General features: G+C 44.1%; 7 protein-coding genes across 7 annotated transcripts; 3 read left to right on the forward strand and 4 right to left on the reverse strand.

Moving 5' to 3' along the window:
• Positions 1 to 2,632: 2,632 nt before the first annotated feature.
• On the reverse strand, positions 2,633 to 3,650 carry VTP01DRAFT_1615 (uncharacterized protein; the record flags this gene model as incomplete). The annotated part of the gene is made up of 2 exons (XM_069379985.1): positions 2,633 to 3,374; positions 3,460 to 3,650. The coding sequence occupies 2 exons, from the start codon at positions 3,648 to 3,650 to the stop codon at positions 2,633 to 2,635; spliced, it is 933 nt and encodes a 310-aa protein (XP_069238039.1).
• Positions 3,651 to 3,685: 35 nt separating this feature from the next.
• VTP01DRAFT_1616 (uncharacterized protein) lies at positions 3,686 to 4,007 on the reverse strand (the record flags this gene model as incomplete). The annotated part of the gene is made up of 2 exons (XM_069379986.1): positions 3,686 to 3,813; positions 3,890 to 4,007. 2 exons carry the CDS (start codon positions 4,005 to 4,007, stop codon positions 3,686 to 3,688), a joined length of 246 nt encoding a protein of 81 aa, XP_069238040.1.
• A 530-nt stretch (positions 4,008 to 4,537) lies between these two features.
• On the forward strand, positions 4,538 to 6,884 carry VTP01DRAFT_1617 (uncharacterized protein; the record flags this gene model as incomplete). The annotated part of the gene is made up of 11 exons (XM_069379987.1): positions 4,538 to 4,745; positions 4,813 to 4,919; positions 4,980 to 5,262; positions 5,323 to 5,432; positions 5,488 to 5,551; positions 5,614 to 5,907; positions 5,964 to 6,042; positions 6,097 to 6,104; positions 6,165 to 6,533; positions 6,593 to 6,761; positions 6,827 to 6,884. The coding sequence occupies 11 exons, from the start codon at positions 4,538 to 4,540 to the stop codon at positions 6,882 to 6,884; spliced, it is 1,749 nt and encodes a 582-aa protein (XP_069238041.1).
• A 325-nt stretch (positions 6,885 to 7,209) lies between these two features.
• VTP01DRAFT_1618 (uncharacterized protein) lies at positions 7,210 to 9,431 on the forward strand (the record flags this gene model as incomplete). The annotated part of the gene is made up of 11 exons (XM_069379988.1): positions 7,210 to 7,444; positions 7,496 to 7,683; positions 7,745 to 7,797; positions 7,857 to 7,964; positions 8,022 to 8,076; positions 8,148 to 8,436; positions 8,505 to 8,608; positions 8,666 to 8,796; positions 8,858 to 9,009; positions 9,060 to 9,248; positions 9,313 to 9,431. 11 exons carry the CDS (start codon positions 7,210 to 7,212, stop codon positions 9,429 to 9,431), a joined length of 1,623 nt encoding a protein of 540 aa, XP_069238042.1.
• A 429-nt stretch (positions 9,432 to 9,860) lies between these two features.
• On the forward strand, positions 9,861 to 13,724 carry VTP01DRAFT_1619 (uncharacterized protein; the record flags this gene model as incomplete). Its single annotated transcript, XM_069379989.1, has 17 exons — positions 9,861 to 9,975; positions 10,035 to 10,287; positions 10,361 to 10,437; positions 10,501 to 10,612; positions 10,676 to 10,712; positions 10,776 to 10,865; positions 10,923 to 11,004; positions 11,064 to 11,219; positions 11,275 to 11,513; positions 11,569 to 11,877; positions 11,935 to 12,248; positions 12,305 to 12,392; positions 12,458 to 12,491; positions 12,544 to 12,631; positions 12,689 to 12,723; positions 12,785 to 13,043; positions 13,109 to 13,724. The coding sequence occupies 17 exons, from the start codon at positions 9,861 to 9,863 to the stop codon at positions 13,722 to 13,724; spliced, it is 2,904 nt and encodes a 967-aa protein (XP_069238043.1).
• A 55-nt stretch (positions 13,725 to 13,779) lies between these two features.
• On the reverse strand, positions 13,780 to 15,144 carry VTP01DRAFT_1620 (uncharacterized protein; the record flags this gene model as incomplete). The annotated part of the gene is made up of 4 exons (XM_069379991.1): positions 13,780 to 14,190; positions 14,256 to 14,742; positions 14,813 to 14,935; positions 15,011 to 15,144. The coding sequence occupies 4 exons, from the start codon at positions 15,142 to 15,144 to the stop codon at positions 13,780 to 13,782; spliced, it is 1,155 nt and encodes a 384-aa protein (XP_069238044.1).
• A 1,234-nt stretch (positions 15,145 to 16,378) lies between these two features.
• On the reverse strand, positions 16,379 to 16,900 carry VTP01DRAFT_1621 (uncharacterized protein; the record flags this gene model as incomplete). Its single annotated transcript, XM_069379992.1, has 1 exon — positions 16,379 to 16,900. The coding sequence occupies one exon, from the start codon at positions 16,898 to 16,900 to the stop codon at positions 16,379 to 16,381; it is 522 nt and encodes a 173-aa protein (XP_069238045.1).
• Between the last annotated feature and the right edge of the window lie 937 nt (positions 16,901 to 17,837).

The raw sequence follows: 17,837 nt of genomic DNA on the forward strand, positions 1-17,837 counted from the left end.
TGGAAATCAGCACGATTCCCTACCACCCCATCCCCCGCCGCCTGCTTGCCGCAAATGACAATCTGGCTTAGTTCAACCCACGGCGGTGGATTGGGGAGCGGGTTTTATGCAGACATGATTCACATGCCTGCCAGAACCTGACAATTGCAGATACTTATCGTTGATGCAATATTGATAACGTGTTTATCTTTAGTAGGCTGCTGTCAGGGTCACTGTCGCTATGGGAACGAAACAAATAAGGCTTACAGCAGGTGCAACGATCCACACGGTTTCTCCTTTCAAACGGATTGCAGCAACTTGATTTTTTTTCTCATTACTTTGGACTAAGCACCACTCCGAAACTGGCTATGCTCACTTGATTCGCCCCACACACACAGCGTTGCGGTTTTCAGTTAGTTCGAGATCTGGCAGGGTAAATGAAAAGTCTACTATAGATACCCAGAGTCCGGGAGATCGCCTGCCTGCACGGCAGTTTGTTCGTTGTTCATAAGTTTCCTTCAAGTTCGCGTGGCCGACTCGTTTGTCGATTGCACCGGATCACGAGCCGAGTCGCCTGCCCCCACCTTCTGAATTTAGCAAACATTGCAATGGAGAAGGAACAAACGACAACCCCGCAGTATTGACGATTTAATCATTTTTAGTCAAGTTCCCAAAGCTAAAGTCTGAAACGCTAAGGGCCAATTTTTCGCTCCTTTCAAGGATGCATTATGCTGCATGCTAACAGAGTTTCGCCCAATATGCTCTTATTTTTATTAGCAACAGTTTTAGAAGCTCATTTCAGTCCGTGTGAGTATATCTTCTGTGCCTTTTTCCAGCGAGTCAAGGATGCAGTAAGAAGATCATTTGAAGGTTTATATACGGGCTTCCCAACCAGGTCCGCCGACTAATCAATTCTCTGCATGCGTTTGCTGTTTCGCCAGATTCAGCTTGCATGATAGTCTTACATACTTGCAACAATGGCTTGTTTAATGTCAATCGTTGACCGAATTAGCATGGATGTTTTGCATCGTTATCGAGATGATTTTCGTTTTTGCGATAGTATAATCGTCTTAGAAAAAGTAATCAAGACTAGTCGTTAAGTCTAATATCTATATGATGTTAGTAACGCTGATTCGGATTGATACCGAAGACTTTATGACTACTACAGCCACTTCATATAGGAGAAGTAGCTGCATGTATACTCTGCTCCTTCGGTCTGGCCATGGTATGTACATAGAAGCTTTCTCTCAGAGCATCACTGTATGTTGCATGGCGGATAACTCAGATCTGATGTAACAGCCTGACAGCAGCGAGGCAACATGAAAAGAGTCTTTGTTTACTCGCTGTGTAGAACTTCATTGACAGAAAGGCGGTATTTCCATGAATTCATAGATGTCAATAAGTGCTTAGCACAGTATTTGGCTCTTTGGCGGAGGCCGTAAGGCCGAACGCCTATCCAAATTGTTCGAGAGCATCAGTGGATCAAGTGATTGTGTCATCATCTTTCCTTTATTGATCGAGAGCTAATAAAAAGCTTTCTATGGCACACAAATAAACTCTATCATCTTGGAAGAGAGCGAGCAAAATAGAGGAGGGCAAGAGGGAACAAGCACTTGATCCACTGATGCTCTCGAATAATTTGGATAGGCGTTCGGCCTTACGGCTTCCGCCAAAGAGCCAATAATGAAAGCTCATTTAGGAGGTCTTTCATAGATGTGACAAATGATTTAACATGATTGGGTATACGTACAATTCCATGTCTTTCGAGGATATATAAACCATTTGCGACTAATCGCAAACAAAATAGCTCTGCCTCAAGCCCTCGTGTAGAAACAATTATGAGCTATAAAAGTCAACCGTATTCTATAATGTCTTATCCATGACCTGCAATATACGCACTCGAATATTCTTCACGTCAATCGTATTCATACTCAAATTTTTAGCGGGTACTAATTTGTCCAACTGTGCCGATTTCGGCACAGTAACAAAGCCTTATAACTTCGGCCCAATGCATCAGAGGAATAAAAGACGGTATCAGCACGAAACTCTACATCTCTTCTATCTGTCAAATTAATTTGACATCGCTGCCTGTGGTTGCTGGCGAGCAAGGGCAGATCGCAGGTCGGTCGGTTTTGGAAGATTTAGGTGTGTCGAATTCGGCACAGTTTTTGATTGACGATCGTTGTCCAGGAACACGAGAGACATACAAGAAAATTTATATCAACAGAAACCCGAGGTTTCAAACAAAAGTACTATGTATTTTTTTATTTGCTCTCTTTTTGATGTGAGGGGCCTAACAGACCTTACAAAGACCTCGACTGGGGTCACGCAAGCATCCATTATGAGTCCGCTTGTGGCATACCACACAGTGTCTTCTTGCGTATTTTCCACTAGACGTTCTGCCTAGAGAAATGACGGATGCTACTCGGGATCTTAAGGAAGGTCCAGAAAGCTCTACAGGCCTTTTGGATGTTTTAAACATGATCCAAAAGAGACTGGGCGAGGCGCCAACGAAACTCGAAGTGCAAGATGTCGTTTGCGTCGTCTCTGAAGTGCTTGAATGCAGAGAATGCATTCGCTTCAGCGACGGACGGAAAGAAAGCCGAGCAGCGCATATCCCACCGATATGTTTTCATGACATCATGAAACGATGTCATGTTATCACGACGGTTATTCGCACGTCTACTGCGCTGTGGTGTTCCTCATATTCGTCAAAGACGGCAGGCCGAGGAAACGTCTCCAAATGGTCGTTTATCCAACGGAAATCGCTGTTGCCTGGGGTAGTAGTACCTGCGTTGGCTACTACGCACTTTGGTTTCTTATCACGGAGCGCAGCGACATAGACATTATCCTCACGCGACCTCTTAACAGCCGTTGACCCTACCTCACGACTCAGGGACTCCAACTTATCTTGTCCGGGCATGCCTCCTGGCCAGTATCGTTTCTTCTTGACCTGCATTATTGAAAAGAGTCCGCGCTCCTTCAATGCCCGTACCATCGCTGGTGAACCGAACCAGGAAACCGCAACGATCGTTCGTCCAGAGTGGAAGCACGGCTCCGTAAGACGAAGCATGCACGCGATGTTCTTTGGGTGAGTGCCTTCGTACTTCTTGCAGATCTCATCGCCAGTTATATCCAGGCGATAGATACAACATGTTTCCGTGTCTGCGACGGTCTTAAACTCCTGGCCGATTGAATGGGGCTTGCGTGGAACCTTTTTTAAATTCGGCATACCATGGCCGAACCACTGGTTCATCGATTCATCGACGCAAAGATGTTTTCCAGGCGAGAGAGCGTCCTTGAGATTCTCGTTATAAGCATCCAAGAACGCACGGATCTGGTACAGTTTATCTGCAGCATGTTTCGCAACATCAGGAACTTCGAAAACGTGGAACCTGGTGACGCTCCATTTTCATTCAAACGGGGAAGTCGAAAGAAGGACCGAATGGAAAGGCACTTTTATGCCAATAGGTGGCCCACCTAGGCAACGCCGTTGTGGCATGCTCATTGATTGCCGGGAAGACTACTGTTTGGATGTAATGAACAGACAGGAGACGAATCACGAACGAAAAACTCTTCTGGCGTTGCGTCGCAGCGAAGGTTGATGCAGGCTCTATCACGAAAAGCTTGCTCGGGTTGAGAACGACGGATGTCGACCGTAACATCCACATCCTCCTAGGCGAGATCGAGACTCTCCTCGGCATCGTCAACGGCGAACATCGAGGAGATCAGGGTCTTCCAGGTCGCGAGAGTTGACGGAACCATTGGTCACGTCTCCTTGCAACGTTCTGGCTGGCGTACGGCGAGGACCTTCGTACTTCAAAGAGCCAGCACCTAAGATAAACTTGCAAATAGGCGATCTCGTACTTTTTTGTGGCTCCGTCCATAATTTCGCGTGAATGGTGCGCACCTGGCGCGCTCGGATCAACGAAGCCTTCCAGTGCCTCAAGGGTATCACTGCGACAAAGAAAGTGAGGGGTAACAGAGACCCTAGCGTTAATAGCGAGACTTGAAGATATGCGCGGCATGATAGAAAGCCGATGACTTTAGTGCGTGATTGAGGAGAAGCAATAGAACTCAGGGTCCAAAACGCACATGGTATTAATATTTATGACCGTGGCTCTCACGTCACGAAAGGACAGGCAGAAAATGACGTTCATTTGCCGGAAACAATCGTTTAAAAGTATGCCGAAACCGGCACAGCCAAGTTAGTATCATTAAAAATACTGTATAATGACATTATATATTATTAGCATATGTATAGCGGTCCAGCTTGTGATATTTGCAATAGTTGGTATAGCATCATGCCAAAATCGAACAAGAAATTCCTTCCGATACAGATGTTTAGAGCACCGTTGTAATCATTCATTGTTGTTGCATATGACAGTGTATATCAGCATGCCGTTTTTAGCATATCTTTTAGTATCCACAGGGTTCTTTTGGCGCTTGTAACTTACTCTTCTCGAACTATTCAGTCACAGTATTTCGGATTCAGCGCGCTAAGTCTGCGCACTGCGCATTGCCGCCAATTTTTTCACTTTTAGGTGTCTTTCTCGAAATGTCGTCGTCGAACGGACATTCCGCAACAGCTTCCGAGCGTGTCAAGAAATTCTTCGAGGACAAGGATTGGAAATTCTACAGTGCCGTTGCCGTCGGCCTTATAGCCGTTGGCGCTGGTGCATACTGCTTAACTTCCAGCGGCAGTGACTCTGGCAAGAAGAAGCCAAAGCAACAGCGTGAAGTCAAGAAGAAGCAAGCTGATTCGGGTAATTTTCTTGAAAAGAACTTAACACTATGCTCGTAACGAGATCCTTGACGCGCGTTGCTACGTAGCTGGTACCGAGCAAGCAACCAAATCCGCAGAGACCCTTGCTGACACAAAGACGGACGTATCATACGAGTCTATGACTGACAATGAAATTGCCGCCTTGTCCGCAGAGGTAAGATACAAAGTATTGCCAGGTGATTGTAGGATATACGTGCTAATTCAAGTATTCTAGAAACGTGCCGAAGCAGCTCAGGCGTTGAAGGCAAAGGGCAACAGCTTGTTTACTAGCAAAAAATACGAGGACGCCGTGCAACTCTACACACAGGCCATCCGTTTCAAGCCTGATGCCATCTTTTATGCTAACCGTGCAGCATGTTTCGCTAACCTTGACAAGCAAGATAATGTGATCGCTGACTGCAACGAAGCACTTAAACTGGACCCTGTTTACGTGAAAGCTTTGAACAGACGCGCCCTTGCTTACGAGAAGAAGGAACAGTTTGCAGACTCACTCTATGGTACACGATAACCCCGCCAAATATCGACATTCTGGCATTTCTGATACGTTGAATCTGTAGATTACACCTGCGTTTGCATCTTGGACGGATTCCAAAGCGACACTGCCGCTCGAGCAATGGAACGTATGCTCAAACGCGTTGCAGAAGACAGAGCAAAGGAAATTATGAAGGTAATTCGGATACACGTGTGGTTAGAAAGACTCGCACCAACCATGTTCTCTCTAGACCAAGAAGCCGCGCCTTCCTTCGCCAACCTTCGTGCATGCCTATTTTGAATCATTCCGCCCTGGTAAACAATATATTCATACACTAGATAGACGCTGTCCTTCTGATGCGCTCCATATCATTCAGTCAAGCTCGAGTTGCCTGCTGAGGACGATGTCAACAACGGAAATGCTTATTTTGCTAAAGCTTTCCGTGCACTTGAAGCCAAGAACTACGGAGAAGCTATGGAGGCTGTTGAGCGTGCTGTGGAGCTTGGTTGCAGTCGCCCGTATCAAGCCTACGCTCTCAACCTTTTGGGTGCATTCAACTTTTTGAAGGGGGATAACAAGGGTGCTCTTGAATGCTTTGACAAATCTCTTGAGGTAGACCCCAAATTTGTTCTTAGCTATATCAAGCGTGCCAGCCTTTATCTCGAACAAGGTAATGTTCATTCAATGATAATCGAATTTCATTGTCTCACATTTATTCATCATCAGGTGACATTGCTTCTGCTTTGAAGCAATTTGACGAAGCCATCGCTATCAACCCCAATGATCCTGATGTCTACTATCACAGGTACGAGAACCAGTAATCGAGGATCTGAGCAGTAACTAATGCTTTGTGAAATAGGGGTCAAGGTATACTACTAAAATGCAAAGAGTAACAATTGGATAGGAGAGCTGAAACATTTTTTGTAGTCAACTATATCAGCGGTAACTTCGATGCAGCAGCCAAGGATTACACTGAGAGCTTGAAGCTGGATGAATCTTTCGCTTTCGCCCACATCCAGCTCGGCGTTGTACAATACAAGCTTGGATCCATTTCCTCAGCCATGTCGACTTTCAACAATGCACTCAAGAAGTTCCCCAACTCTGCTGATGTTCAAAACTACTACGGTGAATTGTTGGTAGACCAGCAAAAGATCGGTGAAGCTATCGAGGCTTTCAGCAAAGCTATTGAATTGGACCCCAAGAACCCCTTACCATACATCAACAAGGCTATGCTTATGTATCAAGCTATGGGTGATGCCAACGAAGCCACCAACCTCTGCAAGAAAGCTCTTGAATGTAAGTGAAAAGCACACAATACGCTACCGGATTTTACTAACATTGTATTACCACAAAAGTCGATCCTGCCTGCGACGCTGCCGTGGCATCTTTGGCACAGATTTTGCTTGAAATGGGCAAACCAGAAGAAGCCTTGCAATACTATGAAATGGCTATTGAAATGGCACGAACACAGGCTGAACTCGAGCATGCTATTTCGTACGTTGAAGCAACCCGTACCCAGATCAGGTAATTCAATAGTGATCAACCTGGATTTGCTAGAAAACCCTGCTGACGGCATATAATCGATCTAGAATTGCAAAGGAATATCCCGAGGCCGCAGCGAAACTGCGCAGAGCAAGAGGCATGTAATTTTCATGCAATCTCCAACTTGTGCCGCCATCCAAAATAGAAAAAATCCTCTCCGGGAAATGCTGTAATATTCTTCTTCAACCTAACTCTTAAACAATGTGGAAATGGTGTTACCACTGCCGATTCGGCAGGAAACGTGGAAAGCTTTGGATGTGAAAAGTGGTGTGGCATCCTATACAATGGCCGCGCTTTCAGGCTGCTAATGCGTTGCTTAGAGCATAAATATTCAAATGGTTCGTCGCATGGGTAGTAATTGACACAGAGACGTGATGACTGCCAATTATCTTTATTTTTGTACCTTGCTCCATAATCATACCGGACAGTGATGGCAGACGAAACTACTCAAAACAACGACGAGAATCCTATACCTTCGATTGTTGCTAGAAAGCTAAAGAGTCCAGTGAAGAACGGTGCATGGAACAGAAAGGACAAGGAGCTACTATTTGCTGCAGTCCATTCAAACGATCGCGTATCCCTTTCGCGTCAAGATGCTTGCCCGATCTGGTCATTCACCGCCCCAGGCTCTGGTGAAGCAGGAGTATTAGTCTGGAACCCGCAAGGTAACTGGAAGAACTTTTGCTGCGAGCGTTTAAAAATTGACATCAATCAAGGTACGGCATTCGCTGTCGGATGCACGGATGGCACGGTATTTTGGGTGGATGCAACACGATCAAGCCCAAAGGATTGTATATGCTGGCCAAGAAAAGATCAAGGATTAAAGCGAAAAACCACGTCGTATCCAGCTATTACAGCTTTGCAGTGCATAAACTACGGTGATCGATCACAGTGCGCTTCTGAGGTGATATTTCAAGGCTTCATCGTAGCAAATATGTATGCATTTTGCTCATTTGTCCCAATAGATAATCGCATGCCCGATGAAGCAACTTGACTTCAATCCATTGCCACGTCCGCTGTAAGCTATTGTTGCTTTGGGAAAATATGGCTTTATCAGTTCTAATACCTAAGGTATAGAATACAAAATGCGCAACGACCAGGTGCACCGTTACCTGCTGAACCACAGCGAGTAAAACACAGTACATTGCTGCTAATTGGAGACGCAGAAGGCGACATTCATTTATGGTCGGTGGATATTTTAACAGTAGATTTATAATGTTATACTGACGATATTGCTGGAAGTCTGGACATATCCTATTACATAGGGACGATCCATACAGATACTACCAAGCAGGAGGTAAAGAGAAATAAATGTCCATTCGTATCATTACCTTGTTGCTGACTCTGTTACCGTTGTTTTACTTCCAGAGCCGGCCGTATTCTGTAACGGGTATCAACCTGACGGACGATGATTCACGGCTTGAAGTATCGTTGACTTCGGATACAAAGGATACAAAAAAGATTACCTTGCCTTGCGACGTCTTGCGTGACAGGAAGAAAGCATTGTGCGGTATTGTCGAAATCTACAGCACAGTAAATTTCTTAATCGCATACTTACGACAATGCCTTTCTGTCGTAACGGAGCACCACAATGCTATTATAAGACTAGCGAAAAGATTCGACGAAGATGCGGTTGACCATCTCAAAGAGCAACAAGGTGCGCTGCGAAGAGTACGAGATACATATCTGCATATGCATTGACACACATTGTTCACTTTGCAACAGAGGAAACTGATCACCAATTTCACGCCGAATTGCTTGGCATTCTGGCGACGGGAAATACGACCACTGCAATTAAGAATTTTCTGAAGAAAAAGTTAGACAGTCAGGCAAGTCATCGAATAATATGGTGATAAATGCGATAGTAATGACTTTATAATGATCAGAGTCTCAAAAACTGGAATACAAGTGCTCTACACAGCTATTCATGCATAAACACGATTGCCTACACCAATATTGAGCCCGCCATTGTACGGTTAAAGCTTCAACTGAGCAAACTCTCAGGTTTCAGTCAATGGCAAGTACTAGCGTCATAACATACATGAACGCTTTTTCTCATCGCATAGCACCCACATTAGGACGGAGCAATATGGTGCACTTCTCAACAAGGCTCAAATCGATCTGGCATCATCAGCCGTAAATCTTCTCTTTAAGCGTTTATCTGAATATTGTGTGCGCTCTACGAGTACTTCGAAGCGATTCAAGGAATTCTCAACCTGGTTAACATACTGTGAGTTAATATATATTGCGAGTAAACCGAAGACTAACTTTGGTTCGCAGACGCATGTAAATTTGCGAGTGACGAATCGCGAGAGTATTCAGAAACAGACGACACATCAATGCCTTGGGATGATTATTCACCGATACTTGAATATCTGGAGAATGATTTGGCCACAGATCGTTTGCACGAGTACATCTACACGGATCCAGACTTAAAGTTGGACGACTCAAAGTTGAATGACTCTACATGTAAGAAAAGAAATGTATACGTATATCCTACTGGAGACATCCAAGTAACCATCATGCGATGTAGCTGATGACTGGAGACGAGCGAGTCTTTCTCAAATACTGAATATGATTGAAGACAAATGCAAAGTTGTGTTGTCTACGCCCGCGGATGAGGTAGGCAAGAGTTTCCAAGCGAAAACATGAATTTGATGCGAGACAAGTACGCAATAAATATCGCTCATTATGAACGCTGGTCCATTTGATGGTATGTAGACTGATGTAAACTCGGCGCTCTGTTGCTCATACAGACCTTTAGATTTGGATATTATTTTACATTGAGCTCCACATTGCTTAAAAAAGAAAAAGCATTGTATATCCGCAATATCTGCGAAATTTTATATCTTTCTATTGTCTGTAGATAATGCAAAAGCATATATTTGTGAACTTTGGCAAAACCACTTTGTGTAGAGTCATGCTATTGACCTAGCCTACATTGTCCTTGTCCACTTTATCGTCCTTAATGACTGCGAGAAACCTGAAACGAGCACCATTTGCTTGTATCCCCGAAAGCTAAGGTATTTTTGTCAAAATCATGAACTGCGTTGTTTCTCGCATAAAAGTCATAGACCGCAAATGCCAAAGAAACTCGATTTCTTGAACAGGCTTAATCCAACGCAACTTGAGGCTGTAAAGTCAAAGGCTTCATCCTTACAGATTCTGGCTGGTCCTGGATCTGGAAAAACTAGAGGTACCTTACCAGATTTTGGCCACCAAAGTTTTTCATAGTCTAAACAAGGTGCACGGTAGTCTTGACATCGCGAGTAGCATGGCTTGTGGAGGAAGAATTCGAAGATCCTTCGCGAATAGTCGTCGCAACCTTTACAACCAGAGCTGCGCAAGAAATGAAGCAGCGTTTGGAGTCGCCTGAGCTATTAGGAAAAGTCAAGAGTGATCAGCTCATGATGGGCACTTTTCACAATATTTGCGGCACCTTATTACGACAATACGGCGGTTTGATACATGTAAACTCCAACTTTACAGTGGCAGACGCGGACGTTAGGTACGTATGTCAAACCGATGTTGTATGGCCCAAAAACGCAAGATCTCAGATGTTGGAACATCCCCTTATCTAGTAAACATATCATCAGAGGATTACAAAAGGAACTGGCAAATGAATTGGGAGACTATGGTGCAAAAAAGATGAAAGAGGGTTCGTTTCAGGTTCCTGAATTGCAAAGTTCCTGTTATTATTAAGATTCATTCTATGATTTAGAGGCTTACCTTAGCGAGATCAGCAGACATAAATGCCGCGGTATTGACGTCGACACTTACTGTGAAATGTATCAAGATAAGGCATCAAAGAGAGAATTCATGATCATGTTCCGGTGAGTTTCCGATTCGAGTAGCATCGTAATTCGTATTAATGGATCCTGACTCTATATATTCAGTGCATATGAGGATCGTTTGTTGGCAGAAAACATGGTGGCAAGTGGAGAATATATGTCACGTTTTGTCAGTTTTCATTTCCGTTTAACGAATGATATGCAGGATTTCGATAATTTGCTCCTCTTTGGACGTGAAGTGATCAAAAGATACCCGCATGTTACCAGCTTTGTACGGCATTTCTTAGTGGACGAGGTATGATTTGTATATGGTATAGACAGCAGCAATCTTAGCTGAGTGTATCATATGCAGTTTCAAGATACGAACTCGGTACAATATGACATTGTTCGTTACGCGACTCAAGCTGCAGGGAAGAATTTGACTATTGTTGGAGGTGGGTCTTTACATTATCCAATGAACCATAAGCTATCTTTGCTAAGTGAACCTTGATAGATCCTGACCAAAGTATATACGGATGGCGCAACGCAGATCGCAGCAATTTTCTGCGCATGCAGCAAGACTTTCCAAATACTGAGATTATCCGTCTTGAAGAGAATTATCGTAGCACCAAAACTATCCTGAATGCAGCTCTTCACGTCGTAGCTCAAGGTATGTCCAATGATATTCGAGATACATTGTTCACAAGGTCTAAAAACATTGATAGATCCTGACAGGATTCCTAAATCCCTTTATACAGACAATGTCGAGGGAATTCCTGTATCGTTTTTGCGTGCGTCGACTTCAGAACTGGAGGCCGAGACTGTTGCGCAAGAAATCGAGCGACTCGTCAAATATTCAAAAGGTCTCTTGACCTACAAGGATATTGCAGTTCTTGTGCGTATCAACTTTATGACAAGAAGCATTGAACAGTCTTTGAATGCGCTCCATATACCCTACGTTGTGGTATGTACATGCATAAGATTGATAATATTTGTTGAGACTCACGGTGGTTCGCTAGGTCGGCGGTGTCCGGTTTTTTGATAGAAAAGAAGTGAAAGATATCATTGCGTACGTACGATTTTTTTACAATCCATGCGACACAGCAGCGTTCGATCGAATTATCAACGTACCGCCACGCGGCATTGGAGAATCTACGTTAGAAAAGATACGGAAGCTAAGCCGCGATGATCATTTGGACATTATAACGGTGCTGGATAATATCGCATCTGACAAGATCCCTATCCCTGGCCTTTCATCACGTACGAAAACGAATTTGAGAAAATTCCTTCAGCTGTGCGAAGAAGTAAGAAAGAACATGTTTGCTGGTGTAAGTGGATCTTTTGGTGGAATTGGCATTCTTCTATTCGTCTAAATATCTGTGTAGCAAGCACCTTCCGATATAATTCGCTACATCGTTGACGAAATCGAATACAATGCATACTTACGGAAGACACATAAAAAAGAAAAGGAAGGAGAATCGCGCTGGGCTAACATTGGTGAATTGATCTCATACACCAAGCTGGCTTTCGACCCACCTCCAAAAGATATGACCGCCAAGGAAGCTGCTGCGTGGGAGAAAATACAATGGGATCTTGAAGAAGACTTGGAGTTGCATCCAGAGGAGGCTGTCTGGTATACGCAGAGTACTGACGTTGTTGCTTCTTCGGCGAGAGATCATGCAGAGCAAATGCTCGAAACGTAAGGGGTACCTCCCAAAATTCTTTCCTTAAAACGCTTGCTAAAATTACTCCTAGTTTGAAAGTTCAAGATCCGGTAGCCAGGTTTCTGGAAGCCACATGCCTGAATGCTGCAAATAAGGAGCAAGAGGAAGCTGCCGGAGGAGTTCGTATATTTCCTAACCATTAAGATAGTAGTTCCTTGATGTTAACCACAGCTTATCATAACAGAAAGTTACCATAAGTACGATGCACAGTGCTAAAGGTAAAGCATGTTTAAACTGCCTTATGAAACTTTCTAACCACTGGAAGCGAAGGTCTGGAATGGCCAATAGTCTTTGTAATCGGATGTGAGAACGGCATCATCCCTCACAGAAAAAGTGAAGACGATCCATGGGAAGAAAAGTAAGTTTGTAATGATTGGTCCAAGATCCTTGTATTTTGAATATATAATGTCTGTAGTCGCTTACTATATGTATCAATGACTCGGGCGCAATGTAAGTAACACATCGCAAGCATACTATTATCTCGATGAGCTTATCCGATATTTCTGTTCAGGCCATCTTTACTGTACATATTCTTTAAAAAGACCGGATTTCGGATATTCCAGGAAAGCAACATTTTCACGATTTTTGCAAGATATGCCAGCTGATTTAAGAATGCACCGGACACCCAATATTGATGCATCGATGCGTGAGATGATCGCGTCAGTAACGCACCGGCAAAAAATCGAAGCATATGAAGACGATGACGATGACGATGATCCGGATTCCATGAGCAAAGGTGAAGAGATTTGGGTTCCAGAAGAAGTAACATGGTACAAACAAATAAGGAATAAATGCTTGATCAAAACAGAGTTCTGATAACTTGAGGCGCTTCTAGTCGAGACTCTCGATATGGTATTCCAAGGAATCCACCACCCATAGCATCCTCACAATCACAAAAAAGATCAACTCAATCACAACCGTATTCCACATTTTCATCAGCAACAGAGATACAGCGACACAAGAGACTTAAGCAAGAAAGAAATGGAAGACCAATCGCGTGTGCTCCGACGTCGCTGCTCAGTGTCAATGAAGCTTTAGCATTTCCCTCAGAACTTAAATATGAAGATGATGATATATTCTCATCTCAGTCAGCTGTGACGCCAGCATTACCCGGGCCTAGCGCCACCGCTCTGAAAACCTTCGGTTCGCAACTGCCATCGACTTCGTTGTCGAAACGTTCCGGATCACAGCCAGTATCAAATGCATTTACACCTATATTATTACAAGGAATCGAAGATGCCGTGCGGGATGTTATATCAAAAGGAAAGCGTTTCACGTCCGACGATGTGTATACAGCAACAGATGGCCTTTTGAGGAAAATGAATGTGAGCTTGGCGCAAGAAGCGATATTGGAAAATATAGAGCTCAAGCTTGCAGAATACGTAAATCAAGGACATTTGGAGATCGTGATGAGCAAAAGCGGTAGAAGATACCAAATTGCAGAGGACTGAAAATACCATAGCATCATCTATCAACCTGTTTCGTTTTACTATGTACAAATTACATTCAAGAGAACAGATCAAGTTGCTTTCGAAAAGCCTGTAGTCTCTGTCTGGAATATGTAAAGTAGTCAAAATCTATCTCGCTCTGGCTGGCCTGGACAAGTCCCCACAGTGCCCAATGTAAATGACTGGCCATCACCCAATGTAGTATTTCTTGTCGAAGTTCTTCTGGTGTTGAGGTGCTATCTCCTTCTTCTTTCTCCTCTAAGTACGCTTGCAAAAACAGCAACTGCTCCTCTTTGCTTGGGAAATCATCCACATTCATAGTAGCCGGATTTTCGCCATGGTAATTGTACATCCACTCGCAAAAGTGATTCGCGATATCAAAACCTCGTGGATTGTATCCCGCATATTCAAAGTCGACAATAACGAGCTCTCCAGATCTTGAGAGTCGGAGCACATTTCCATATTGTGTCTACGTTCACATCTTAGAAAAGACGAAACCACAGCTACAAAAATTTGATAAAATGATATGCTTACATCGTTGTGTGCAAATACTATTTTGCTTGGCACTTTATCCAGGACAGCTTTGCACCGTTCGATTTCTGACGGTAATGTTTGCATGTTGCAATCCTTCAGTTTTTGTTGCCAAACTTGTTGGTTCAACAGCTCGCGCACCACGGCGTACCATTTTGATACATTGCGCCACAGTTCTACGCGAATGTTTTCTGACGAGGGTGGGTATATATCCGCTACTCGGTGCAATTCTCGGAGTGATCGAGCAATTTGCTTTGACGTCTCCGGGTCCCGAAGATCATCGTGCGTCAGTGTAACCGAGTCGAGATATTCTTCGAAGCGTCCATTGCCAAAAGTTGCCAACAGCTGCGGGCCGACAGCTGTGCTCATCTGGGAAAGACGTGCCAACCACTCGAGTTCATGCTGCCTGTCAACGACTTGTTCGCACCCGATGCCGTATACACGTAGCAACAGACGCGGTCTCCTGGGTGCATCCACGAAGAATACGGCGCTGGTAATTTTAAAGTATGAGTCCGTTATAATCCCATTCACTGATAATTATCTTGGCAACGGCCTCTTACTTTGTCATGGCGCCGCTTACTCGCTGCAAACGAATGGAAAATACACCATCTGCCCAGCCAGGTAGGACTGTGCGAACGAGATCGAGCACAGCAGCTTCCAGATCTTGCTTGTTTTTCAACTGTCTATCACACACGGCAAAAGGCAATGCACCCCTTAATTTCTGTAACCCAGTCGCGGTGGCCTAGCAACGCCCTTACAGAAGGTCGATAACCTTGTCGCACGTCGGAACAGAGTCTTGATCAGCTTGCTCGCCGGCATCGGTGCTCAGGCACAGTGAACCCGTAGGGCCCAGCAAAGCGGGACTACTGACACTTTTGATAGTCGGTACCATGACGCCTGATATGCAACGTATGAATTTCCTTTGAATCGAAGAGTCCCTGACATTGCGCTCCATGTTTAAAATCACGATTGTGGCAAACAAGGAAAGTGGGGAAGAAAAGAGGTTCCGTCGGAGTCGAGCTAGACGTCAAACTGACATCATGAGGATTCACGCTCGCCTTGCAAAAATTCGATTCTTTTTTTGCCGAATGTTCATGTCGAGCAACCCCTTTGCTCTCCTAGTTTCCATTCTTTCCCGCATTGAGCTGCGAAGAACAATAACATTAGACATAACTCATAAATCTACACCGTGTAACGTTTGAAAATATTCTTTGCGGGGTTTAGACAATAGACTATCTTGGATAAAGATAACCTAAGGCACTGGTTACTGTTTGCACATCCTTTACTAGCAATGCACCATCTTTTTATATTTTATGAGGTTTATTCTCAGTAGGGTGAAATATCCTCATTATTTTTACGTGTCAAGGTAAGAACAAAACCAGGTTTGGGGTCTGTTTACATGGTCTTCAAAGACAAGCTTGAAGACATGGTGAATGGCATTTTGGGCCACGATACATAGTAAGAATAGTGTTTCGTCGAAGATATGATCCAAGTGTGTGCGCCAGATTGCGAGAATCATGCAGGCACGCAGATGATAGACGGTCAGAGGAGAGCAATGCACCCTATTTTGCGTACTTCAGCGCCATCACGTTCAATTCGTTTGTCAGATCAGTTGATAAAAGCTTTGCAGAGATACATGCTCTCGGTCTAAACCGACGCTCAGCAGAGATTCGATCTACTGCTCCTAAATCTGCATGTTACATTCAAATACCTCCTACAATTGGCCTCCTTTTCTTAGAGTCTCTATTTCTATGTGCTTTGGACAGGAACCTTCTTCACACATATTGATACTCTCTTCCGACTTGAAGTTCGTATTCTAGGATGGATTTTAAGTCAGCGATCGAAAACTTGGTTGACGTGTAGATACGTACTTGAAATCTAGCTAGGCGTTCTTCCGTCTTGAGACGCCTCGATCTCCAAACTCCTTCTTCTCGAAAACACATTGTGTGATACGTCTCTCACACTTAGAAATGTACTTCTTTGCTTGGTACATTTTCCTCCTTCGCACGTCTCGACGGAAGCGGGCACTCGGTTTCCTCCTTCGTTCTTCAAGTCGTTTTTTTTCCTCTCCGATGCTTTCTTGATGACCAGGTTATACAGTAGTACGCATCTAATTAATTAATTATTTAATTTATCTTCAACAATATATCTTGAAGTACGTGACTCTGTCTGGGGCTAGCAGTAGACAGATCAGCGACACAATTCTTCGAGCCTTGGTCGAGCTTGGCACGCAAGTTGTATAGATCTCGCTCGGTAACCAAGCGTTGACCATCCCGGGCAGTCGTTGCTTGTAGTGCTGTAGCTAGTCCCGCACCGGCTTCCTTGAGCAATCGACGATGCTGGTGGTGATAGAGCGGATCTGCAGCGAGGCCGTGATTATGAACATTGTCGATTTTGTTCACTTTCAACTTGCCGTCTGTCTTTTTCGTGCATGATACTGTCATCTTCCACGGGCAGTTATCGGCCTGAAGCGGCGATCTCTTTTCCTTGCGAGTTGCCAAGGTGATTTTGTGGGAGTTCTTGTATGTGTGTCCGTAGACGCAACGTGCGAGCAGAAGTGTTTCCACAAACGCACGCAGGTCCACCCTCGAAAAGTATGGACTGAATAATTTCAGGGTCATCATTTCAAAACAATGTCGGCACGTCATTTTTTTACGTCAAAACTTCCTGCATAAACGAGAATTACTTTTTTAGTCTCTTACACCACGATGATGCAAGGCAGCAAATTTTAACAACAATTTCCCATTGTTTCAACAAAATTTATGACATTGCATTTTTGGATAATAACAATAATTATTGCAGTGCTATGGAAGAATGTAAAGTCTGATAATGCAATTTACGGCCTCTAATGTATCGCCTTGCACTGCGACAATTATGCATTGAAGTCAGAGAGCTTGTCCGAAAAATCGTTCATGCAGAAAACTATGATTCTGACTTCACAGATTCAGAAGTGATGCGTCTTTATCAACAACACTGCGCATACAATTTCAGCAATTACGTATAATTTCCTAGCAATCTTGCAAAAGACTAGGTTGATAGATATATTTCGCATACGCGAGCAATGAGAGACTTATAGCGATTCTGCCCGTCCCGAAGGATCCTGCACAAAATTTGACCTACGAGATGCCTTACATAAAGGGAAACAAGACCTAGCAACAAATCTAGGGAACAACTTGATGTAACTGTCAAGAATGCGTTATGCATCTTGGGTGAGTTAATATGTAACTTTGGCTAACCAAAATTGTGCAACGAACAAGAGGGACCCTGATGGCAAAACAATTTACCCTCGACGCCGAGCTTTGGGAGCCAAGCAGAACTGAGGAAAGGCACATGCCGATATGGGTCTGCTACGGCCGATGAGGCAGAAGCTGTGCCTTTGCTTGGCAAGGCAGTTCCATTGGTTGAATCCCAAAATCTTCTTTACCCCCGAACGAGCCAGAGTTCCACATGCATGAGCTGTTTGAAAGACACACGAAATCAATAAAAGCAGACGACGAGCAACTTCCCCTTTCTTTTGACCCCTTTCCTTTTTTTTTTCTTCCCTCTTCCCTTACATCTCCCTATACTCGCCTCTCTCTCTCTCTC

Source organism: Rhizomucor pusillus (assembly GCF_041956525.1).
Source record: "Rhizomucor pusillus strain CBS 183.67 unplaced genomic scaffold VTP01scaffold_11, whole genome shotgun sequence".
Taxonomy (NCBI): Eukaryota; Fungi; Mucoromycota; class Mucoromycetes; order Mucorales; family Lichtheimiaceae; genus Rhizomucor; species Rhizomucor pusillus.